Raw genomic sequence first — 25,709 nt, forward strand, 5'->3', positions numbered from 1 at the left:
AGCAAGACCAGTTTATGTAATTTCTTCTCCCCTTTCACCAACCAGTGTTTGGGAGGCACATGTAGCCCTTTCAGAGATGAGTGAGTACTCTCTTCCTCCAGCTAGAGGAAGGCTCAATTGTCTGCTAGCTTGTCAGGCATGTATCCTAAGTACGGTGAATTATTTTCCTACCTTTGAATAAGGTAAAAAGAGTAAGATGAAAACAAAGGAAGGTCTGAACTTGACTGTATGTAGTAGTGCTGTTGGCCTGTTGTTGACCTTTGGTGAAAAATTGCAAAGCATGCTTTGTTGTTTCAGTAGTCTCTAAGAGTTTTATAGAATATTCTATGCACTCACTTCTCTGTGGTTACTTTAATGCACACTGCAACAGTCCTTGTAGAAGTACAGAATCCCTGCAGGGCTTATGGGATGCTAATTGAAGTTTTTGGCACTGGACACACTAATCAGTACTCCAAATAATTTTTAAGCCATCTTAAGTATGGATGGAAGTGAGGAATCCCAGGAAGTGATTTTTGCCCCACTGCCGAGAAAGACACATCAAAGCAGTGGTAAATAGATGAGGTAATTACAATTATCAATTTCATTGACTGATTTACCTCATTCTAACTGAAAATTCTTCTGCAACAGAAGGATATCTATTAGGTAGAAATTAATGCCATTATGTGAGATGCATTCTGTCATCTAAAAAAATTGCAAAAGAAGTCACTCAACCCAGGAAAGGGGAGCAGCTACCACAGAGGCTGGATTTCTGAAACACTCTTTACAGAGAGATGGTCCTTCTGGAAAATATTGTCTTTTTCTCTGTACTCATTACATCACCCAACCTGCAAAGGCATCTGCTTGCCAGATGCTGAAGGGTATTTGCTGGACTACTATTTATCTGTTGGTGAGAGTGTCACTTTATACTAAAGAGGCAGGTATGGATGGAGCTGTCTGAGAAGACAAAAAAGTGTCAAACAGAAACACATCATTGATCTAAGTCTTAATCTTTACACGGAATTAATTTCATTTTCAAATTTCCCAAAGCAAAAAGATTTTTGGATCCTGAAAAGCAGAAATCTTAAATTAGGGTACTTGGAGGGGTCTCAGAATTTAGTCCAAGTTATGATTAGCTGGTGAGGAGGGTTGCACCTCAGCTTGCCTGTTTCAACAGCCACAGGGGAGGTTGGCAACACAAGAGCTTGATGCTGACAGAGGTGGGAAGGGTCAGGGATGCTTCTGATGTGATTTAAATGGAGCTTCAAAACCTGATTATCGTAACTGCCTGGCAAATACCTCAAGGAAGGATTTTTCCATATGTAAGATTTGAGGATTTTGTTGCTGTTCTCTGCTGGCTAATATAACAGTGGTGGTGCAGTATAAGATGCCTTTCATTATACTATGAATGATTCAGTAATGTCACTAACACTGTTTACTACAGCATGACATTCACAAATAAAACTGTGCCTTCATCCTTTCAGTTTTATTTTTAGCCATTCTTCTTTTGGATGCAGGGGTCTGCCATACATTCCAGTTAAATTACAGGAACTACAGCCACGGATGCTCATTTTCGTAGAGAAAATCACAGGAGGGGACCAAAAAAAAAAGGAAGAAAAAGGCAAATAAAAACCTCCGTTAGATTCAGCGGTCAAAGGAGCGTTTGTGTGTCAGCAAGTCGCTGTACTTTTTCCACTTTTCCTAGCCTGCCCGGGCTAGCGGGAGCCGCTGTCCCCGGCCGTGAGCCCCCGCAAGCCCTGCCCGTTCCCGGTTGCTTTTCCTGGAAAGCGGGGCAGGATCGGGGGCCGGACAGCGAGCAGCGCCGGATCCCGATGGAGCCTCGCGTTCCCCCAGCCCCTTTTATTTGACTCTGCTCTGGGTCCTCCCCAGCCAGGCGGGGAGAAAACCGCCCGCCCCCCTGCGGGGCCACCAGGGGAACATCTGGGCGGCCTCGCCGCCAACATCTGGGGGCGGTCGCGGCGCATCCCCCGGCCGGCGGCTGCAGCTGGAGGGTCCCGCGGCCGCGGGGCTCGGCCGGACCGGCAGCGAAAGCCCTTGGAGGGGGCGAGGGGCTGCGGGGAAGGCGGAGGAAGAGGCTGCGAGGGAGCCGGGCGGTGGAGGTAAGAGCAGCCCGGCTGCCGCCAGCCTCGGTTGCGGGAGAGGCGGGAGGTCTCCCCCTCGCAGGCCGGGCGGCAGCGGGGGCAGGGATGGGGGCGGAGGGGGGGGTGTTTAATATTCCCGGGTGAAAGGACAGCAACTACTCCATGTTTGCCTTAACTTGGTCCGTGGGGGTGACTCCTGAGGTAAAAAGCCCAGACGAGACTTCTAAGTCAGAAATAGCTTTTGACATGATTGCTGGTGTTAAAATACGGCTGCAGCCCCTGCAGGCATTCGGATTATTTTACCCCAGGTACAAGAGTTTTTGCAGCAGTGGTTCTGGACCGCTAAACAAAGGGGAGATTAAGTGTTAGGGATGTGAATAAAATGTTCGCTTTAGTTTCAAGTTCCTCATGTGGCTTTTTTCCCGCTTCCTTCTTCTTGAATATCCCAAATGAAGATGTACATTCAAAATTGAATTTCCAGGCAAAACCAAGAGAATTTACATGTAGGCACGTTTACTTACTATAACCTAAAATTAGGTTATCCCAGCCCATCTAGTCTATTTGGAAAAAAAAAAAAAAAAAAAGGAGTAACCCTTGGAAAAACACTCACTGTCCCTGCACATGTTCCATTTGATTTCAATTTTTTGTTGATATATCATATTCTGCTCTCCCAGTTTAATACTTGACATGGTATCAAAAATTTCATCATCTTCCTCATAAACGGCTTTCTGAAATTTCGGAGCTTAGGAAGTACTTAAAATCAAAGTGTTCGTGCTTCTTTATTTTTAAACTGAATGTTTAGTGACTACTGTGTATTTGCACACCTAGGACTTTTGATTTCTCCAGTATGTGTAACTGTTTGCATCAACTTATATTACTATTTCTGTACACCTATTTAAATTATGTCATAAGTTGTACCATAAGTCACCGAAAGTACTTTGTAATTTATAAAAGCAATGTATTCAATATCCATTTTAGATGCAAATTAATCATTGACTCTGGAGTTACCTTTTCCAAGTTTGCCCAGATGTCTTTTGCTGCTTTTCAGGGTTGCTTATGTAGTCTTTTCCTGCATTTTTCTCTTTACAAATGGAACTGGATAAATCAAAGAGATTTCTCTCAGTTGTGGAGAGTGTGGGTAGAAATAACTGCTGGGGAAGAAAAGTCAAATGAACATTGAGGAGTGGCTTGAATAACTATGCTTGTATTTAGGTAAACTGTTCTCTGTTTACTCTTTTCTTGCACACCAAATCTGCCTGGAAATATCATTTTACTCAGTACTGCAAACAGCCAGTGCAGCAGTACAAAAATGGGCCCCTTGTTTCCAGTTTGAAGACGTACATGAATCAAAATTTCTCAGTGTCAAAAGTTGTGTCAACTGGCTCCTACTCTGTTTCTTAGATGTGACCAAACATGCTCATGCTCACTTGCAGTTGGCAGCAGGGGTCATTTTCATCTCTTCTTCCTAGCTATGAGCAAGAACTCCTTAAATATCCCTAGATCCAGGGATTATAAATAATTAAACATTGTTTTTGAAAAATCTTGGTTTTTAGTAGAGTGCCACTCTACTGCGGCACTCTACTGTGGCACTGTCTTATCACACTGCATGAGCCAGACCTTGCATTCTGGCACTGCTTTTTTGCTCCAGAAGATAAAAGGAGACTTAAGTCCCTTCTAATCAATTTATGCTGAAGCCAGGGCCTGCTATAACATTTTAATGCTATTTGAGCAAAATTCTTAGAACTCTTGCTCTGTATGACCTTGCACTTGAGACATTTCTAAGATATGGAGTGCAGCATCTGCAGCATCAGTGGTTTTGGAAAAGGATACAGCCCCTTGCTGTGGCTTCTGGTCTGACTGAATTACAAAGCTCCTACTCCATAGCATTACTCCTGCTCTTTCCATTCATTCCGTCATCTGAGGGGCAGCAGGAACTGAAGTCACTGCTACTGTGGACTTGCATTATGGAGGACTCTTCAGTTTCTGCTAATGTTGCATTAGCACTAGCTGATTCCCATTTAGTGAGTACGAGTTGGTCTGATAAAGAGGAGCTATACCTGTTTCTCTGATGCATTTTGATTTTTCAAGCTGGGCTAGCTCAGACAGCCATTTCTCCAAGCTATTATTGATGTTACAGACTGCCTTGCCAACTCTCCCATTTATTCATTAGTGTTTCTCTTTCTTTTCTGACCCACTCATCTTTCTGCTGTTGAGAGTGTGTCTTCCCCAAGGAACAGCTGGTATAGGCCTTGCACTTGGTCACCCTTGTGACAAGCAGTACATCAAACACCCTGATCTTGACAGACAAGACTGCAGAGATAATTTCCAGGTACGAAGGCAAGTCAGCCAAGGCAAAGCTCTAGGGGCAAATCCTACCCTCTGTTGCATGGCTTTATGGAAATTACTGACAAGCAAGTTTTTTATATATTTCCTTTCCTTCTTATTACAACACAATGTCGCGAGCTCCAAGTCCTCAAATATTATTGGTTAAAGCATACAAATCCATGAGATTCAAACATTTATTTTGAATAATTCTTATTTTCCATCTTAGAGCCCTGAGGGCTGACACTACCTGACCGTATTCCACAGGCAGACAGAATAGCTGAAGGTTATTAATCACTTAATCAAATGACTTCAGAAGGAAGAGATTCAAGAAAAGGAGGCTGGATCTCAGAAGGAGGAGTCAGCAAAATGCAGCACGATGTCCCACTAAAAGCCAATTTTCTGGACACATGCTGCTGGTTTTCAGTCTCCTCCCTATCACGGGACAGGGGAAGTTCAGCTCTTACAAGTGTCACCTGCTTTTTGCGCAGGTATGAGCTGTTATGAGTGTCACATTGGCTAACTGAGCCTGTTCACATTTTTTTTGGTAAGAAAGCTGAGTCCTTCCTATGGACACCATCAAGAACTTATTAATGCTCTTGCATTTGTTGAGATGAGCACTCTTCCTGTGTTTGTCAACTTGCAACTATCCTTAAGTTGGAAGCTTACTAGTATGCACAGCACAGCATGGCTCTTCTGTTTACCGTATTTTGTTAGTGTCTGGCAACTCTTTAAACCAGGGTCTTCTTTGTAATATTCCAGTTTCTCATCTGAAGGCTCCAGTCACCCCAATATCTGGTACTGTATGTAATGAAGAAAAATCTTAATGCCTTTTCTGAACAGTCACTGGTAGTTATGGTAAGGGAGTGACCCTTGTGACCAAAGAATTCTAAATCATATGGAGGTCAGAAAGCCCTGTCCTTCATACCTGAAGTTTTGTCCTTCTCCAAGAACAGAATTCCTCACTATTCTCTTTCAGACTTGGCTTATTTGCAGGTGGAAAATACCATTGTAGAACACTTGAACATTGAGTTTTCTCAGTAGAGGCCCACCTGTTTCTTATTTTTTTTTTGGGCTGTGTGTCGTTGTCTTCAAGAAGTATTTGGAAACATAAATAACAATTGCAGCAACTCCTAGCAGCCTGTAAAGAGCTCTGAAGAGTCAAATGTGGGATCTTTCACAGCCCAGGTGGTCACCAGAATTTATTACAAATATTTGTCATAGTCTTTTGCCATAGTGGCCCTGTCACTTTTGCTGTCTTATGAGATCGTTCCACTGAAGCCCTGACTGTAGTGTTAAGATGCTGTAAGGGGAGGTCCATAAAAGGGGTGTTAACAGGAACCAAACCATGTTTTATTTTATTTCTTCCCCAGAGCAGGGCATTGATCCTTAAATCATCAGTTGATATATCAAACTTTTGCTCTCTTGATGTTTTCCTAGCCTGTCTATCAGGAAGCAGAGAACATGTAGGTGAGCGCACTTGGAACTACAAAGAGGAGACAGAGATTACACCCTACAAAACTGTTTTTGGTAAGATATCCAAGGGGCAATCTTCTTACTGGTGGTGTGATGTCTGCTTGACCGTGGGCCTTCAGGGTTACCTAGAGTCCTGCAGAGGTTGTTTATTGAAGTGATTCAGACTGTTTTAAAGATAATAGGATGAATTTACTTTAAAAAGGGAGAGCATATAGGAATTTCACTAGCTGCTACAATTCAGGGTAAAAACAGGAAGAAATAAAAGCTCTAGCTGAGCTCAGTGCCAGGTGGACTGGAAGGGAGAGCCAATCTTGGATTAAGTGAAGAGCTCCTGCAGCACGGCAGTGGGATGTCACAGCACGTCTTCCCACTGTGCCATCTGTCCAAAAGCGCTCAGCCCTGCCACACACAGATAAAACTTGAGTCTACTGGGTTGGGAGGAGCAGTGTGTGGGCAGCACCTCACTTTGAGGGCAGCAGCCTGCTGTGACCCTCTGCGGGGAAGGGAATTGTTGATCTACAGAGGGGACAGCTGGAAGGTCACCCCACGGGAGGCAGCAGCTACCACTGGGCTCCTGTGGGCAGGGGAGTAGCTGAGATGGTTGAAGCCAAACAGAGTCCCGCAGGAGGCAGCACTCTCATACCTGCAATAGTTTACTCACAAACCCGTGCTATTTTATCCTTTATTTCAAGCAGTGCTAGCAAATACCAGGTTATATGGTCAATAAAGGAGCTGTGCATCTTTAACTGGAAAATTGACTTTTATATATCACATGCAATCACAAAATTTAATTATTTATTCCGTGTGTGTGGTTTTTGAACTTGTGATCTGAATAAGAGGTTCCAAATTGGCAGTCCTGGGGAACTAAACATTTCATATCCAGAGACTAGCAGCTGCTTAGATATCAAGAGCCAATGGTAAAACTATTACGGAGTGTTGTTGTCCCTGGATAACCCCTGGAGATAGCCTGCTCAGATGTGGGAACAGGAACAGTCAGCAGATGCACAGAGAAAGGGAAGAGAAAGCCAGAAAACTGAGGGTCACAAGAGATGAAAAAACACAGTGAGGAGCACTCGAAGTGCTGGGAAGGACAAGAATCTGAGAAGGAGGAGTTGTCAACAGATGCAAGGCACAGAAAAAATAGAGTAGTTCAGGTTGTGGGCCCAAACTCAACACTGTGGGAGATTGTGTCTTGGAGTCCCTCCTAACATCAGTATATAGCTTTCTGATCATTACCTCTTCAGGATTTTTGGTTTTCATCCCTGTCTTGCAGGTCTGAAGATTTTATCAAGGGGTGAATTCTTGTCTTATAGCTTCAGAGAGACCTATTTGTGACACTTCTTTTAAAAAACCTTTATCTCCCACACCCTTAAGCCAAAAATATCAAGTCTGTACTATAATTTTTTAGTATTTCAAGAAGTCTCGAGTCTTGCTTTCATTAGCATACACACTACTTAGCTCCAGTTTATTTTTGAAGTAGCTATAGGTGCCAGCTGAGTATTTCCTTAACACCAGTGATCTCATCTGGAAATGTGGGGTTGTAGTTGCTGAAATGCTTTTAGTCATGACATGAAATCAGCATTCCATTTAGTGAACAAAGTAATTACAGCAGAAATTGTGTTTCAGATCAGTGTGGCTCTCCCTCATGTTTACAGTTTAATGGCTGCAGGATAAAAGGCACTTGCATTATAAATACATCTTTAAGTGCAAGTAGGAAACTTTGGTAGTGAAGTAAAATTCTCTGTGATTTTCTTTGTCTTAGATGCATTGAACTTTGTTGGATTCCAGTTTTTGGTAGAAGCTGTGTGATCACAGCCTATGTACTGAATAGAAAGTGCCTACAAATGTGTTATTTCCTTCTCTTATCTGGGTCCACTATTCTCACTGATACCATGAACAATTATTGTGGCTCTTACAGAAAAACATTTTGTATCAAATATTGTAAACTCCACATCATTGTTTCCTAATCTAGCCTATGGGAGAAAAATAATACTTTGTTAATGTTTAATCTCCAGTTTTACCTTCTGTTATCCTATGGATCTGTAAAAGAAATGAATGCATTGCAGCAGAGTGAGTTTGTGGCCTCAGAACTTGTATCGTTTCTGGAAAAAACCCCACATTTCTGTTTGCCTGTCCTCTTTAACATCCCCCCAGGGCTTGATAAACACAGGAAATTGCAAGGCATCCTGCTATGGCAGGAGAATGTGTAAGCCCCTGTCTTTTTTTTAAAGGGTGAAGGGGAAATAGGAAAACTAATCTAGTCCTTCAAGAAGCGATCGAGAAGCTGTCTGAGTAACCAAGTGACATATCTAGTTTCTCCACACCACTTGCAAGTCTTGCTTTAGTCTTCACTTGGATGGCCTCAAGAGATTAGGAATCAAACCAGTAAATGTTATGAAACATCCCTCCTGAAAAAGTTAGATGTTTAAATCAGTCATGTGAGTCTGTTTCTTACCTGCCTTTCGTTCTGCCAAGGTAAGTGAAATAATTTCCAGGCCGAAAAAGCAGCTTTTAATACCCGCAAAAATGCACAGAGTTTCTTGAATGCTCACTTGGAAACTGCACTTGCTCTTCACCTCCTTTCCCACCTGATGCCCTGGGTGGGGGTGCCAGGGTGGGGTTCCTGGGTGAGGCTGGTTGGGGCAATTAAGGCCCATGGGTACCCCTGAACCCTGACAGCAGCCTCCTCTCCTTGTGTGCCCCACACCCTCCAGAGAGCTGGGTTTTCAGGAATACTTGCCGTGGAAAGCCCAAATCTGGGCTAGAGCCTGTGTCCTGTTTGCTGTTTCCTGGGCATGCTCCTTGGGGTGGCAGCTGCGGTCAGCTGGGAGCTTCACCCAGGTAGAGTCCAAAATTTGCTTTGCCAGAGGCCAAAATTTGATTTGCTGGTGCCTTGGCTGCTGTGGCCCCATGGCTGCTGGTGGTAGAAGGGTCCTGGGCGGTGAGGCTTCAGGATGGAGACATGGAAAGCTGGGTGAACCTGCAGGGACTCCGGGAGTGCACACAGCAGGTAGCAGGGGCGATCCGATCAGCAGTGGTCAGGGAGTACATGTGCACTCACCGGAAAGCCAAACCCAGTCATCCATGTGGCCAGGTGACACCAGCTGCCTGTGTGCCTTTTGTAGGCAGTGGCACCATTGGCTTTGTCTGGCAGGATTAGGGACAGGATTTGGAGAGGGGCAGGGTTGTGCAAGCAGGTCATTGGCTGCAGCTATGCACACAGCTCCTGATGTGGCTGGGTGGCCTTGAAGGGCAGCGGAGGGAGCGTGGTCAGACCACACATGACCAAACCCAAATCTCAGGGCATCCAGCTGTGGTGCAGCCTCAGGATTCTCTCTGCTTGCATCTCTGGAGGATGATGTGCTCTAGGGACAGTGGTGGGCACCAAGGAAGTTTTGATGCTGAAGTATTGTCATAACTTGCTGATGCCATCTTTATTCAACAAACAGCACCTGAAGTACCAAAATGGGCTGGCTCCCAAGCTGTGCAGAAGAGCTGTCAGGAGCAGCTTTCTCCTGGGTTGCACATGGGGGATGCCAAACTGCTGTGCAGAAAGGCAGCAGCCCGCCATCCTGTCCTCCTTCTCCTTCACCTCCCAGATCCACCTCCTGGCCCTGTAGTGATTTTCGTGGCGAGGGAGGCTCCACTTATCCTCTCTATGTCCTTGGTGTTATACTAAGCCCCCAAACCACACAATATCACCTGGTTTACTTGCAGGCAAACTTCTCAGTCACCTCAAAACTGTGGGTGGTGGCAGTCGACTTCTAGCCTCACCGAAATAAACTCTCAGACCTGATATGAGAGAATTAATGAATTGGAAAGTTTAATCAGTTTAAGGTGAACTCTTTCAAAGTTACTAGGGATTTGAAGTATAATTCACATAACTCCTTTCTGAAGCCTATTGTGTTGAGGTTCAGTGTCCCAAAGGTCTGCCACAACAGCTGGCTGGCACATCTGATTTATCTCTTTCTAGAGAAATCCTACAAATAGTTTCCAAATTTTTGCATGAACTCAGACTGAAGTTTACACTCTCTAAAGCTAATAATATGTCATTGTATTGTTTATAACAAAAAAACAAATTTTCTGGTTCTGTTCTGTTTATAATGGATAAGTAGCAGTAGCTGCTGTATCAGTCTTTTATTCTTTTCCCTTGTTGGAAAGGCAAAAATAGTTTTAAGCAGAGTGCCTTGATAATTTACACAGATTTAGGGCAGAAAAATCCTGCAGTGATTAGAGCTCTAGATAACCCAGGTGTGAATTTACAGATTGAGAATTTATTTTGAAATTTGGTATATTGTGCGCTACAAATGACATTAACACACTGTTCTTCAATTGACCCATACTGCAGCTGTACTCTCCTAGAGAGAGGCTTTTCATAGGTTTAATTTACCTTTTTAATCCAGTATCTTGCTTTGATGTGTGGTAGAGGGTAAATCTTTCCATTACGAATGCTATGTCTATGGTGAATAACAAAATAATTTATGAATAAAGTCTTTCTAATGAATGGTATTCAGTGATATCAGACACATGGTGAGGAAAAGCCACTCCCCACTCTGCCTCCCTTTCATTCAAAGGAGGAAAAAATCCAGCATGTTTGAAAATGAAGAAATGCCTTTCAGGCCAGTAAGTTTTAGAAGAACCAGAAATTAAGTCTTTGAAAGCAAAAGAAGTATTTCAAAGTTTAAAGCAAAGTTTAGGCAACCATCTAAAACTTCAACTGCTGTTAGCACTGCCCTTTTTTTAAGGCAAATGATGGTGCATTGAGTACTCGCAGCGATGCACAAACTAGTCAGACTCTTTGAACTAAAGATGTTCCAAAATGAGGTACCTCTTGTGCAAAACCGTGGAGGTCACCTCTAACCTATGAGGCTGAGCTCCCCAACCTCACCACCGAGAGCCCAACTGTGCTGTAAGCTGCTCAACCGTGAGCAGTGCTTTCCCCGCCTGCAAATAAACCACACAGGCATAAACGCATCGGGACTTCAAGGGTGGTGGGGGAGGCAGAGGAGACAGAGGAAGCGTCTCCTGACCCTCGGACCCTCAGTTACCACCTCTTCCTCCTGCCCTGCCCAGCCCACCCTGGGCTAGGATCAGAGATGCTCAGCTCACAAGCAGGCCGACTTGGCGCTACTAAAACATACTCAGCCCTGGGGAGCTTTAGAGCTTAATTTGGCATTTTGTGAGAGGAGATGGAGGTTGTCATCACTATCCCAGTGATCAGGTTGCCAGTGCTGAGAGCCAGCTGCAGGGGCTGCCACTGCTCCCTCCTCCTCATGGCTTTTGCTGCTCTGATCTCCAGGCAAATCAAAGCCCCCCAGCAACAGCTCTGGGCAGCCGCCATTGCTTTTCTTCTTGACAGGAGACAAGTGACATGAAGGAACCCTTCCCCACATAGTAGAAATCTCAAAAGGAGTCCTTTAAGTTTCATAAGAATATGGAAATCTGTCCCTTGTTCCCTGCCTCACGGCTGGTGGGTGCTGCTCCCCAGGAGCCTTGCTGGGCTAGGTGCAGCCATCTGGGCAGGCTTTCCTTCCAGACCTCCAGACACAGATGCCAGTGCTGGCAATACCTGTGAAGACACATGCAGAAATGGGCTTGCTTGGGCAACTGATAGCACCGTTCCCTTTTCTTGTACTTCAGCAGTACTTCCCTAGAAACTAGCTAAGGTGACTTTTACCCAGGGAAGGCTTTTAAAGCTCACCTATCCTGTTCTGCAGCCCTTACAGTGGGAAAATTGGGCTCTGGAAGAGAAGGGGACAGGCAGCATGATCAGGACCCTCTTCAGCAACCATGTTTAAATCATAACCTGCCTTGTGCTATGCATGAACAGTCCTATTTTTTTTTTTCGTCTTCTCCTTTGTGGCTATATAAGTTACTGTTCCTCATGCAATTGGTTAATAGTCGTATGGCAGCTTTGGGACCTGTGTATGTGGAAAAGTTCCTCTTCTTAAAAAAAAAAAAAAAAAAGAAAAAAAACCTTCAGTAGAGTTTAGCCTCCAGAAATAGGAAAGAGTTCAAGCTACGTGACTAGACGGCATTATGTGAACCATCTGCAAGTACTCCATGGCCCACAAGCCACAATTTGGAACTTCTTATGCAGAGCTGACCATAGGAAATACTTACTGAAAATAAAAGTATACCAGAGCCTCCATGTTCTATCCACATCCAGATGGTTCCAGTGTAGTGTGGTGATTGGATTTTTAAGTCAGCAACAACAATAACAGAAAGTACAGATTGCCAGTGCTTCTAGAGTGGTTATTCTTGATTATATACTGTGTATGCACAACAACTGTTCATAATAACTTGAAGAAAAATCACAATCAAATGTTAGAACTATAATTTTAATGAAGAAGCTATTGGAGCTAAGTTACGTCTCCTAAAAGTTGGGATGATGACCAGAATTACTAGGTTTTACTGATGACACTGCTTTTGTACGGCTGTATAACACTGACCAACTAATAACCTTATCACTCAGAGTACTTGATGGAGATAATATGTATCTAGTTGTGGGTGCATAATTCACCTATCAAATATTGAGAATGATTTGATGTTTGTAAGTCACAATGAGGCATCCGGTTTGAAATACAAAATACAGTTTATTAGTAAATGCCATCAGATCTGTCTACATTTCATTTTTCCCTCAGTCAGGTATTTTCTTGATTTCTGTTTGCAGAACAACGAAACACAGAACACTCTTAAAGGTGAAACAACCAAATTGTGAATATTTATATTCTTTCTTTTTCTAGAACAACTTTGACAGCCTAACATAGTGCACTATGGCTTTTTACTCTTAGCTTGCCAACCGCCAGCTCTGCATTTCAAGTCAGCTGCTTTCATTCTTCTTCTGCAAAGCTGTGAAACTGGGGAGAATGCCTGGGTGTCCTGAACAGCCGGGGAAGATAAATACTCAAAATTATTTTTAAATAAATTGTGAGTGTTTAATTCAGTGACATCCTTTTGATCTATGTAGAGAGATGCTTTAAAATAGTAACCCACAGAATCCTCCTACTACTCCTATAATCAACTAGCATTTGTTTTATCTTCAGGTGTCACCTAGCAGAAAACCATGGGCAATTTCAAAGGGCATGCCCTCCCTGGAAGCTTTTTCCTTCTCTTTGGCTTGTGGTGGTCAGTGAAGTATCCACTTAAGTACGCCTGTCGAAAAAACAAGAACGCTTGCTACCTTGGTTCCAGGGCAGGATTTCAGCGCCTGGAGTTTATTGAGGGGATCATCAAAGCTGTCTTTGCCTTGATTGGTAAGTGAGGTGGACTTGGGGCAGACAACAAAAAGGCTGTGCCTTTTAACACTTTTTGCTTGTTTTTGTTTTAATTTTGTTCTCTGATAAAACATACGTCATTCTGTTTTGGTACACCATGAAACTAAGAACTAGTGGTGCTACTGCTATTAATTACGTATTATAGTTATGACTGTAACATGATTTCCATCCATAGCACTCTTCTGGAACTTCTTCAAGGTCTCCTGACATCTGCTGGTCCATCTGCATGTTCATATGCTGCTACTTCAGGGAGGGAGATAAGACATTTAGGCAAGGGGCTCTCACATATAGACTGGGAGCATCAGAGTGTGGGGACATTGCCTTTTGAATCCAGCCAGAGCAGCTGTCAGTAGGCTCCACTGAGTTATCGACAAAATAAATGTAGATCTGTGCAGCCAACTGGAGTTCTTGTTTACATTCCAGCATACTGTATGTTAGCAATTTACCTTTAGAGAGTAAGTAAACTAAACAGTAGGGGACCAGGAAGAGCTCAGCACATGTGGGTCACAAGTTGAAAGGATCTAATTTTCAGTATTTTTCTATTCTATCTATCTACTTTTCTTTGGATGCTGAGTTGCCTGATGTCTAATCAATGTTCAGGTTGTGCCAAAATAGTCTTCCTTCTTTTATTTCCTCTGTATCAGTTAAGATACATCAGCACTGAAGTGTTGTTGTGCATACAGTATATACTTTGAGATGCCTTAAAAAATTATCAAAACCTAAACAATAATGCTCATTTTGAGGTGTGCGTGGGGACATCTTTCCTACAAATTTCCCAGTCAATGACTAGAGGTAGTTGGGCAGCTAAAACACTAATGTAGTGGGTTTTGACTCTGAAGGAAAAGCTATTATTTTAACATCTGGCAATTTCAATTCCAGTCAAAAATGTGGACAAGAAAGCCTGACAAGAACGAACACTAAAAGCAGTTGCATAAGTAAAAACTGCTGTTTCCGTGTAAAGACAACTTAAAATAAAAGTAGAAAATCACTGCATTTGTTCTGCACCATATCTACTTATATAGCAGGATGCTGGCCCATGTTTTATAAACAATAAAATTAACTTCAATGTCCTAAAAGCACAATGTATTTCAAACCCTTCCCAAGCTTCAGTGATCATACAAAGTATCTAAAAGCAGCTTTCCCCTTTCTGGAATACTGCATCTAGTTAGCAGGACACCAAGGGGCCAAGGTAAGGGAAGCAGTGGAACAGCAATTCAAATTGTAACTCAGTGTATATTCCCATGGGACCTTTAATAGCTCTGCATGGTGGAGAGATTTCCTTTTATGGCTTTATAGTAAAATCCCCTTGGAATTAAGTATTTGAACTCTATCATCCTGCATAATGCAGGGGACTGAAACAGTAAAACTTTCTTTCGGGGACTTTAGCATATATTATACTCATCTCTGAACCACTAGGAAAGGCAGCTGAAAAATTCAGTTAGAGGTCTACTACAATAACTTTTTTTTTTTTTTTTTTTTTAAAAAAAAAGGCAGCACAGAATAGGGGTCTCCATTTTCACTGCTGGAAACTGTAAAATGCAAATAATCCCACCAGGAGTGGTGGAGATGAAGCCTAGTTGCCTCTGGCTTTCTCCTCTCTGAATTATGTGATGCTTAATATATGCTTGAGCTCACTCTGTCATCTTCCCTCGGCAAAGCAACTAATGTTGTCTCTCTTTCACGCACTGCCTATTTCCTTGAAAATTTATATAAAATTAATATATTTTAAGCCTCTCTACATTTGCATTTGAATTTGGAGAATATGTTAAAAACTTTACTTGGAATGGCTGAACTGGGAAGAAGGGAGCAAAACATAGGAATCAGACAGAGCAGTTCTCAGGAATCATAGAATCACAGAATGTTAGGGATTGAAAGACAGAATAAACTCCAAATTAACTGGCATTATGCTGTGTGGGGGTATATCGTTGCCTCTGCTGTTTATATAAAGAATTATCATCAGTCTATACCTTAAGCACCAGGACAAAGAATTATACTTCTCTTTTCATGTGCAGGAATGGTGGCCGAGCAGTTCGTTCCCGATGGACCTCATCTGAAGCTGTATAATTATGAGGAAAAGCACTGGGACCACCTGATGAACTGGCAACATGCCACCATGTACCTCTTCTATGGCATTTCAGGATTGGTTGACATCGTGGCCCATGGGACCAATGCGTTGCCAGTGGCCATGGACAGGATGATGCTTTCCTTAGCAGTGTTCATTGAAGGTGAGTTCACCTCTCTCTGTAGATGTGCATGTCAGACTTGCAGAAGGGTATAAGCCTTTGGTTTGGGATTCTCAAATCAACCTTAGAGAATGAGCCTACGGGAGCTGAGTGTTTAACTCCCTGACATGTATAAAAAATGATCAGACTTGGCCCTCCTTGAACTGCTGAGGGTTTGTCTGAACTGCAGCCCAGAACATGATCACACATTGCAGAGGTGTATCTCTGCTTTCCTAACTGGCTCAAATACCAACATAAATGTTATGAAAATAGCAGCACAAGCCTGTTTTGGATAAGTGCTCAGTAGCTTGGACATGTGCTTCAATGCATGTACTGACATGGGATGCAATTTGTTAGCTAAAGCCAGTGTGAGTGCATTTAGCTGCACAGCAATCACGTTGGAATTGCACTAAATTTATATTTTCTGTATGCACAGTATACCTCATAGCTTCCCTCTTGTTATACTGCAGAGACGGATGAATGAGACCTTAACATGTTTTAAATGAAAGGTGACAGAGCAGCAGCTTCCCATGCAATCTCCTGGTCTGAGCTCAATAGTGGGAGTACACAGTATGTAGGCATCAGTCAAAAAATTACTCTTGGTTCAACTGAGAAAGTGATATTGGCATAACAAGAAATGCTAACAGTTCACTGTTTTCTAAAAGCAGATATAGGGAGATTACAAAGGAAGATAATATTTTAAACTGATCACTCAATTGATTCCAGGTTTTCTCTTTTGCTACCATCTTCATGGGAGAGCCATGCTGGATGTTCATGTTCATCAGTTGTTGCTATTTGCTATCTTTGGAGCTGCTGTTTGCATATTTCTGGAAGTTTTCTTCCGTGGCAGTGTTGTGCTAGAGATGTTTCGTACAAGCCTCTGCATATTACAAGGCAGCTGGTTCTGGCAGGTAGGTCACTTTTCTGCCTTAGGAATTTTGTCCTTCACCAAAATTAGTCGTTTACCCCTTTACAGGTGTACCATGGGTGATATAATACACTTGTTAAACACAGACCTCAAAGGACTCATAGAAAACAAGGCACTCTTAATGTCCTTTTAAAGAGACAAAAGTATTTATCATACCTGTTTTATAGATGAAGAAGCCAGTTTACTTCTAGTGTCTTTTATTTGAATCAGTAAAAAAGCCCAGGTGGTATTTTGAGCTCTCCCTTGCAATTGAACATCCCCTCTGATCTCTGTAACATCCTGTTCAAAATTCTCCTGCCAAATGGCAGTGATTTTACAGCCCAGCAGTATATGCTGTTCTTTACAAAGGCACTTTCCCCTGTCAGCTGCTGGAGTAGGGAGTGAATGCCCAGCAGAGCTCTGGACAGGTGAGGCAAAGCACTCGTTGATGTTGCGTGAAGAGGAAAGAAGGTCCAAATTATCTTCCACGTTGGCTGCCTTTTTTTTACTTTCTAAAAAGCATTTAAACAGCAGCAACTTAGGTTTAAGAGGCATTGGTTTAAGAGGCATTTGAGCTCCCAATTCTCATTAAGAGATGGGGTCATATAAAGCATTTGGCTTTTGCCAGTTTTTGGGAAACTGAGCAGAAGTAACAGCCCAAACTTTTATATTTCAGGGATGTGGCTCCCAAAAGGACTCTTCAAAATGTATCTGCCATGCCTCCACTTACTTGTGATACTTGATAGTATACCTTTCTCTGCTGTCGAACAAGAGAGAGAATTAAATGAATTGCTGTAATCTTGTAACAAAGAAATATGAGTACTAGTGCCGATGTGTGTTTCATCTTATAGCAGGGAACTGAGGTCACTCTAGTGATTTTTCTTTCCAGCATGTCTAGACTGGCTTCCCTTTTTTATATGCTGGCCAGACACGATGAATGAAAACGTTTGCAGTTCCTTAGAACTGGACACTCAGCACCAAATCAAATATTTAAATACTTGCTCTGGCAAGAAGACAGACCTCTGAAATGGCACTATTTTTCTAGAAGTGAACTCCAGAGCCTGGTACTGCAGCACTTTTAAAATTTTCTTGGTTGTAAACTTTTCTTCAGTGATTTAAGAAGCTTTACATAAGAGGAATTAGACACAACCATTTATTCTTTGTTGTCTGCCTAGTCTAATTTTAGAACAAGTTATTTCTTTAGTTCCAGAGACAATGTGCTTTTTGTTTCAAAGTAAAAAAAAAAAAAAAAAAAAGAACTAAAAATACAAGACATTTAAGTGTGGTTTTTTTCACACCCACATTAGACTTCAACCGTATGTGTGACTGCAAACCACATACTGGCTGCAGCATGACAAATTTGTAAAAGGTAAAGGAGATTTCTTTCTGCATCATCAACACCCTCATTCATTAAATTCTCTGCATGGACATGTAAAATTCACTCCTCCCCTTCTCCTTCCTCTTCTCTTCCCAGCTCCAAAATTCTCGGCTAAACTGCTGAGCAGTGACTTTGAAGAGCATTAGGCAGTACAGAGGACTGGTGCTTGTCAAGGCAGACCCTGATTTGGGATTACTAGTTTCCCAGCTTATGCATTAATATGAATTTGACCTTTCCTGGCTCTGAATAAATAAATCAGCTAGATATTTCATATGAGCTTATAGCCTTGCATGAGAAAGCTCAGTTTTTACATAATTTCAAAACCTGGCCTTTTCCCTGGGTGGCCCAGAAGAAATAAACTCATAGCTTGCCTTTATTTATTAATTTATTATTCTTCTTCTGAACCACGTAACGCATTCCAAGATGCTGCTGGTAAGAAGTGAGTCAGTGCAAATTGCTGGGCAGGTTTTCTGGTTGGGGATGTGCTTGCAGTTCAGGCCATACATGGCTGAGCACCAGCCCCTTTCCATAGTATGTAATTGGGATCACTGCGGGACTTGCTGGGCTGGCTCAATAATTCGTGAACAGGGGGTCTCTGGGACTGGCTCTGCATCTTCAAAGGCATTTCTGCACAAAACTGTGTAAACTGATTCATCACATCTAAGTATGACTGCAAAATTGTTTTTAATAATAATCACAGAAATAATCAGCACTTTAAGAAAACTAAATGCTCGCATCATGATGGGTAGCTCAATACATGATATGGCATAGAGTATACATCAAATCACGTTTCCTAAATATCTTCTATTTTATTACAGATTGGCTTCGTGCTTTATCCTCCAAATGGTAGCCCAGAGTGGAATCAGACGGATCATACTAACATGATGTTCCTGACCATGTGCTATTGCTGGCATTATGCCTTTGCTTTTCTTATACTTGCAGTGAATTACACGATTGTCACCTGGTAAGTGACTTGAAACATTAAAACTTTGGAGATGTGTCTACTTAGTCTACCCAGAGATTTACTTTAGAAAGGTTTCACTGATGAATCAAAAGGTTTCCACAATAATTAATTGTCTTGTAAGGCAAAATAAAAATAGATATTGTTAATCAATGAAGACAACATGACTCATTCCTTCAGTAGAAAAGGGAAAAACATTCATAAAGTACAGTTCTGACGGCATAATGTTTCTCACATAAAATGAGATCTTTTTGGTAGTCTTCCACATCCATAATTGCATAAAAAACTACAAATAGGAGAGACCTTTTTTCCCTACCACATTTTCTCTCCCAGTGCTCATGTCTACTTATTCCAAGTGGCTTGGTCAGCAGGCTTCATGACTGAACTTTGAAAACTTTAACTTCAGGCAGGTTTCATGGCTATCAGTTTCCTGCCAGCAGAACTACTTTATTTTTTTCACTAGACAGTTTCATCCCCTAATTTCTAAACATAGCCCTTTTCCTCACCCTAGTGCTAATTCTGACAAAATTCCAAAATTGGTGGCAAAAACAAGCCTGATTCTGCCATGTATTATCAGCTTCTGCTTGCACTGTGCTAAACATGCTTCCCACACCTTGCTTTATCCCTTCCATCCTAATAACCCTATCTAATCATGCTTTGGCCATATGTATTTCTCGCATCTTGCTTTCCACCGGGGAGCTGCCATTTGTTTTTGAATCTCAGTACAAAAGTCACTGACACTCAAGGCTGGTTAAGTGGTTTGTCATGTAAAGGATGGCAACTATGGAGAAGGTGACAGCAATCTTGCATCCCTTCTGATGCTGGGAACAGCAGCTGCTGCAGCATTAGATGAGGCTACCCAGACTCACTCTTCTTCACAGCTTTATAGTGTTCTTCCAAGTGAACACAGCTCTCAGTCTTGTGCCTGCACCACTTCGAACTTTCTAGATGTTGCACTGAGGTTTGCTTAAGATGTATGTTCTTAGATGTGTCCATAGGAACAAGCTCTTACAAGCAATACACACAGGTGGTATTGTTAAATGCAGCACATACTAATATTACGGTACATGCTCATGTTGTATAGTGGTCACTCGTGCTAACATACAGGTATCTGCGATCAAGGTCTGTGGTTAAATTGAAATCATTGACATAATTATTATTGATAGTGTTTGAAATCACTGTCTCCTTTTTACAGTATCTTCCACAGTGGCCCACTACAATCTTCATAAATCAATCGTCCTAACTCCTCAATGAGATGCAAGAGTTAATTTTTTTTTTTTGTAAAAATGGTCAGATAAGCCTCTGAGTCACTATTTGATTTCTAATATGTATGTCTACTCTTTTTTCTCCTGTTCTTTCCAGGGCAGTTCGTTCAAAGGTTAAACAGTCCCAGTCCATGGAAATGGGATTACTGAAAACATCTGAACGAGATCAGGAGTCAGAAGATGAAATTTAGTATGAATATGGCTTGACTAGTTTTCCTGCTCTACCATTAGGCTAATTGATACCTCATTTCTAGATCTGTTCACCATCTTATTCATACTTTACTGCAACTTGCTATGCAAATATCGTTGCCCAAGTACTGTCTACATCTACGAAGTTACATCTTTGTTTGCAGAGGGTAAGACTTGTATTGATTGGCAGTGGTGTAACTGCTACCTTGCTTATCACATGCTTCAAAGAAAACCAGACTAATATTAGACATACCTGGACTGGATGAAGTGGCATGATGAAGTCTGTGTGTTTGCCTCATTAAAATTAAGCAAAATGTTTTCCAGCTGCTGCTGAATGGACTGTTAAGTTTCCATAATTAGGGTGTCCAGATAAGTGTGTTTGTTGACCTGCAAGTAACTTTGCATACATAACTGTGCAGACCTGGAAAACAGGAGAACAAGATAAAAAATCAGAGTCTTGCACCTGTCTTGTACAGCATCTTTGTGTCTCTGCTTGTGGCTTTATGTTAAATGGAAAGAATTACTCACTGTGAACCCACTCAGTGTTTCCCTGAGGAGTGTGTACTGTATTCACTTCCTCCCACAGAGACACTATCAAGCTTGCTAGGAGGACCAAAGAGGTGTATGATGATCAAAAGCCACTGAAGTTATTAATTCTTGTGCCTAGATAGCTCTGGCTCTTTGCTATCATTTTACTTTGAAAGGCAGCAAAGTGACTCGGCTTTTCCCCAGCGCTGGGAGCAACTTCTTTTCCAGAAAGGCTAAGAGGTGTCCAGTGGGGAAGCACCTGGCCACAAAGCCAGTTTCTTTCCTAAAATTACCTCCACTCCTTTGGTGGATTTCTGCAGGGTTCATAGCAGACCCACAACTGGACCCAGTAGCTGAGTCAGGAGCGGGTAATGCTGATCTGGGGGCAGGATGAACTGAATTTGCAGCCGTTTCCCTGTGTTGCCCCTGCAAGTGCTGGGCAGCCTGCACAGTGCTGCACAGTGAGCTGTGGGGAACATCTTTGTAGTAGCTCTATGCTCAGCAGTGAGTGAATTTATTAAAAAAAAAATAAAAAAAAAAATATATATATTTATTTTCTCCACCAAAACTGAAGTCTTGACCCACTGAAAAGCAGGGCTCAGTGTTACTTGGGATGTGCTCCAACCTCAACAAAAGGGAAATAACTGATGTATGGCAAAAGACACAAGAAAATGGTGTTGTATATACGCACACTGCCCCTAAGGGGCAGACTTTCAAAGCATCGCTCTGTATTTAAATACATCTTTTGAAAGACTGGCATGGGCAGCTTGTGGCACAGCATCACCTACGCTCTGTTTTCCAGAGGACAGAGCATAGGATGCAGGCTTGTGGCCATGGGCCATTTTACATATCTATCAGTGATAAGGTGGTTATGGTAAGGTGGTCATTATACAAAACAGCCCCTTCCCTTTGAAACACCTTCTAAAAATATTATTTTCTAATTATTTTCAGAAACAGACTGGTGCAGGACAACAAATTATGTTCAAATAGTGCCAGTTTGTCAGGTTTAGTGCTGCAGAAGTGTGTTCCTTCTATTATTCAAATATTTCCAGATGCTCCTAAAGGATTGCAGAGTTGGACTCTGGTAGATGAATGAGAGTCATAGAATCTGGTCCCTCCACTTCTGAGTTTCCCCTATATTTCTTCAGCGTGAAACAGAAAAACCAATAGCATAAAATTAGTAATTGCAGTTAGCTGATTGCTTAAAAAGATAGGTAAGAAAATAGTTTGCAGCTCTAAGGGATCCCAGAACTCAAAAAAATAAATAAAGACTTTTTCAAAAGCTATTTTACCTTCAATGCAACACAAACATTCACTTCATTCTTAAGATTTACCTTTTGTCCCCACTTTTTCAAGGGGAGCCTTGCTTAGCTGCACATGCTGCTAATGCTGAATTTTAGACTGCCAGGTTTATGAATGCCTCTCCAAAGTCAGGGAGGTTGTTCATTCTGAAGGCGATCTTCAGAAAGTACTTCGCTCCTCATAGGTGGGAACAATGCAAGTTTCTTCATGCTTTTCTTGATATATTTAATACTGTACAAATATTAAGGTGCTGTATCTTGAAATTAAATGGATAACCTAAGCAGGAAGAAAAGCATGACAAACTGGCTGAGCTTATATATGTCTTCTTAGAAGACTTCAGTTGGTCATTTTTTAAATTGTTCTAGATCTTTGCCAAGTATTGCAAAGTGACACTTGTAATCAGTTGTCAGATTATGCAGATGAATATGCTCTGGAAAGCAAGAAAAGTTGATTCCCACATATTTCTGCATTTACAAATGTAAAATGGGAAACTGCCCACCAAAGATCATCGCTTTTCTTAATAATTGTTTGTTCTTCTTCAGTGCCTTTATCTGAGGGGTCTTGGAGATTTTGGCAAACTTTAATGAAGCCTGTGTCAGGACATTCTTGTAAGCTAGGTATTGGTACAGCACTTTTGTCGTTCCTTGTCTCAGCTTTACAGTGGTCTCACTGTCGTCTCTGAATTAATTGATATTTACTCTGCTCTGCAAATCTAAGACCTGAGTTTCATTACTGTGGTTCCATTAAAATCAGATTCTCCGTTGGCATAAGCCAACAAAAAAACACGCCTTTGCTGAGGAGCTTGCCTGTTAACTCCTGCAGGGGCACATTGGCCCAATGCAGTGTGTCATTATATCCAGCTATAATCTTACCTTCATTGTGCCACATCACTCTTGCCTCTAAATTGCTGGGATTTTTTTTAAGAGCAGAATATTTTTTTTCCTGTTAGCATGGTTGGTGTATAAAGCTTCTACAGTGCTGGGCAGCAAAGACGATGGTTATGTGTGAAAGAAAACTTGGGGATTATTACAAAAGTCTGTTGTGCTAAGCCAAAATCAGTTGACAAAGTGAGCCTCACGGGATTCAGTAACCTGAGTGAGCTGTGAATGTGGAGGGTGCTTAGCAAACTCTTCTTTTGAAAAAAACCTGCTTTTTCAGAAACAAAACCTGCCAGTACTAGAATGTGACGGCCAGAAGAGTGGCTGCATGCTGCAGTTCCTCCTGTGACCGCCTCAGCCTGTTGTCTGTTGTCTGTCCTTATTTGTCTGCCCTTACCTGCCCCTACAGAAGTGGCTGTAGGTCTGTATGCTGGGAGAAAATGTGAGCAGGACTCAGCCTGCTGAGAGGTATCACCTGTATCTCCCTCTGCCTCCCTGCTGTGAATCTCCCATCAATGATCAGAGAACTGGACAAGAAAACCTATCAGGCACATCTGCTGGTTTAGGTGCAACCATACTTAGCAAAGATGCCTTTAAAGAAGCCCAACCTGGAGGCTAATACATTCTGTGTCACAGAACTTCTCACTATGACACGGGCTTCTTACAAAATCTCTCACTTCACATAGGAGAACACGGCATTGCATTATTAAGCTTGAAGAAATGCATGGAAAAACTGATCCTGAAGACTCAAAGAAATAGTAGTCTTTTCAATTAAATTGTTAATACTTGCAGTACATGTACAGTGAGTGTCACAAAGGGATTTTGTGCCTGATATATTTTTGGTGCCACAAAGGAAAGAAACACCCAGTTTCAGGGTGGGTTTTTCTATGCAGAACACCTCACTTGTTCTTCTCAAGCATTGTTCAAAAGAGATGCCCAGGAACTTAAGTAAGGTACTTACTACAATGAAAAAGGTGCAAGCTTCGGCATTTCACTAGCTACAGATTTTGCTTGAGTTGAATGAGTGGAGGGAAGTTTGACAAGTTTACAAATGCAAGTCAGAAAAAGGTAGACAGTCTCAAGAAAACTTAAATTATTGTTATATATTGGTGCCTTCGAAAAACTGTATGGTAGTTTATAATAGACAAGATATGCCTGTAATTTTATTTAAATAAAATTGATTTATTCATAGAAGATGTCTGTCATGTTATCAGGGGAAAAAGAGTAACCATTTGTGGGGCAGGATGGGGTGGGATAGACATGTTACTTTCATAGCCCACCCAGACATTTGGATGAGTTACACTCAAATTCAGTGTCACAGAGGCACCCCCAAGTTAGTTTTAGGCAGACAACAAGGTCCAAACCAAACTTCTATTCTGGTCAAAAAGGTGCAGCAAATTAACCAGTAAAGAAAGGGGTTTTAGCACTCCAGTAACATAAATACAGGTTCGAATATCAGTTGAGGAAATTATTGAGGTGCAGCAAATAATAACACTGGAGATCCACAGTGTGCATACACGTGGCTCACAAAAACAATGTCAGAGCCATCTCTGACTTCAGGAAACAAATACACATACTCATATTTAGGCATGGAGTATCCTCACTTTGCCTAAGTGAGGAAAAACAGCACCCACAAATCCTGCGAGGAAATATTAAGTAGTTTATCACTCACCCACATGACTTGGTGAGGCAGTCCCAGTCCCAGGGGCAGCGATCCTGCCTAAGGGGAGGGCTCTTGGTGGCAGCATCTGTCCTGTGCTCCAAGAGGACACGCCAAGCACATGCCTCGGCGGGGTCCTGTTAATATAGCCGAGTCAGATCTGACTGTGGGCATTCCAGAAGCTTCTCTGCACCCCCACTCTGGCTGTGGGCACCCAGAAACTTCTCGGCTCCTTGGCACCTCTGTGCCCCCTCCTCCTCTCTCTTAACGACCCTGACCAAGGGGCTCTGGGATCATACAAAAGAAGCTTTCAACCCCGTTGCAGGAGAGTGGGAGGGAATGTGTTGAGGGAGAGGGGGATGTGCCTGCACCTTCCATATCCAAGGAAGGTGGGGCGGGTAAGGGGGAAGAGAAGGGAGTGTGCAACTGCCACATTCAGGGAAGGTCAGTGTTGCCTTGTCAAATTCCTTGATTCTACTATTTAATTGTCATTTACAATACAGGTGAAAACAACCCTTTTTGAGGTCTGGGCAGCAGTGCTTTACAGATCCACAAATTCAAATGCTATAGAGAAAGGAAGGCCTAGATTTGGATCTGGTCTCCCGGTTTTATACATAATGGAGCAGCCAGCAAGCCAAGTAAACAGAGCAGCATGAATGGGATCTTTCTGTTTTGGCAAGCTTTTTAAGAGTTTATTTGACTTTGCATGTTTTTCTCCTTTAAAGAAAAAAACAAAAGCCTTTGTCTCCTGTAAGATGAAAATGCACTCTAAATGAAAAAACTGTGATACTTGAAGACATGTTGGTAATTACAGATTTTGTCCTTTTCATATTTTTCAGCAGTTTCTAAAATTAAAACTAGAGATCATACCTGACAAAAAGTAGCAAATAATTTTGGCCACTCTCAGACTGCATTTTGGAGATAAACTGATTATTCATTAAAGATTACAGTGCTATGGCTTGCTTTTTTCATTCCAGGGATTTGATATCAATTTGATACATATTTGACAGAGTGGTTTTCTTTGTCAGCTGTGGAGAACTTCAGGTAGGATGCACTTACCTGTACATGAGAAAACTTCTAAATTTCTCCTGGACCAGGTAAGAGAGAGAAAGTCAGAACTTCCTCATTTCCCACATCATATGGTTGCTCACAAATCTGAAAGAGTTGCATAAGACTTCTGAAAACTACCATTCAGAAACTTTTAAAATCTAGGAGTAGCTTTAAATAAACAAACTGAGAGACCAACCAGTTTGCATCAGAAAATCA

The 25,709-nt window shown here is 42.0% G+C and overlaps 1 protein-coding gene across 3 annotated transcripts; it reads left to right on the top strand.

Annotated features, from left to right (window-relative positions):
• Nucleotides 1-1,623: 1,623 nt before the first annotated feature.
• On the top strand, nucleotides 1,624-23,977 carry TMEM45A (transmembrane protein 45A). Of its 3 annotated transcripts, none has more exons than XM_082043554.1 (7): nucleotides 1,624-2,096; nucleotides 5,841-5,930; nucleotides 12,923-13,132; nucleotides 15,166-15,378; nucleotides 16,102-16,286; nucleotides 18,479-18,624; nucleotides 19,984-23,977. In XM_082043554.1, the coding sequence occupies exons 3-7, from the start codon at nucleotides 12,943-12,945 to the stop codon at nucleotides 20,075-20,077; spliced, it is 828 nt and encodes a 275-aa protein (XP_081899680.1). In that variant the 5' UTR covers nucleotides 1,624-2,096; nucleotides 5,841-5,930; nucleotides 12,923-12,942; the 3' UTR covers nucleotides 20,078-23,977. The 3 variants fall into 3 exon arrangements, with proteins under 3 accessions (XP_081899680.1, XP_081899679.1, XP_081899681.1); XM_082043555.1 differs by lacking the exon at nucleotides 1,624-2,096 and adding an exon at nucleotides 4,389-4,407; XM_082043553.1 differs by lacking the exon at nucleotides 5,841-5,930.
• Nucleotides 23,978-25,709: the final 1,732 nt, after the last annotated feature.

Source organism: Streptopelia decaocto (genome assembly GCF_964273445.1).
Source record: "Streptopelia decaocto genome assembly, chromosome: 1".
Lineage (NCBI taxonomy): Eukaryota > Metazoa > Chordata > Aves > Columbiformes > Columbidae > Streptopelia > Streptopelia decaocto.

Bases quoted from the DNA above. Each gene is read 5' to 3' on its own strand.
- TMEM45A (XM_082043554.1), top strand. From the start codon at position 12,943: ATGGGCAATTTCAAAGGGCATGCCCTCCCTGGAAGCTTTTTCCTTCTC. The intron at 13,133-15,165 runs GTAAGTGAGGTG...TTTCATGTGCAG, and splicing joins AGCTGTCTTTGCCTTGATTG to GAATGGTGGCCGAGCAGTTC. The intron at 15,379-16,101 runs GTGAGTTCACCT...AATTGATTCCAG, and splicing joins CTTAGCAGTGTTCATTGAAG to GTTTTCTCTTTTGCTACCAT.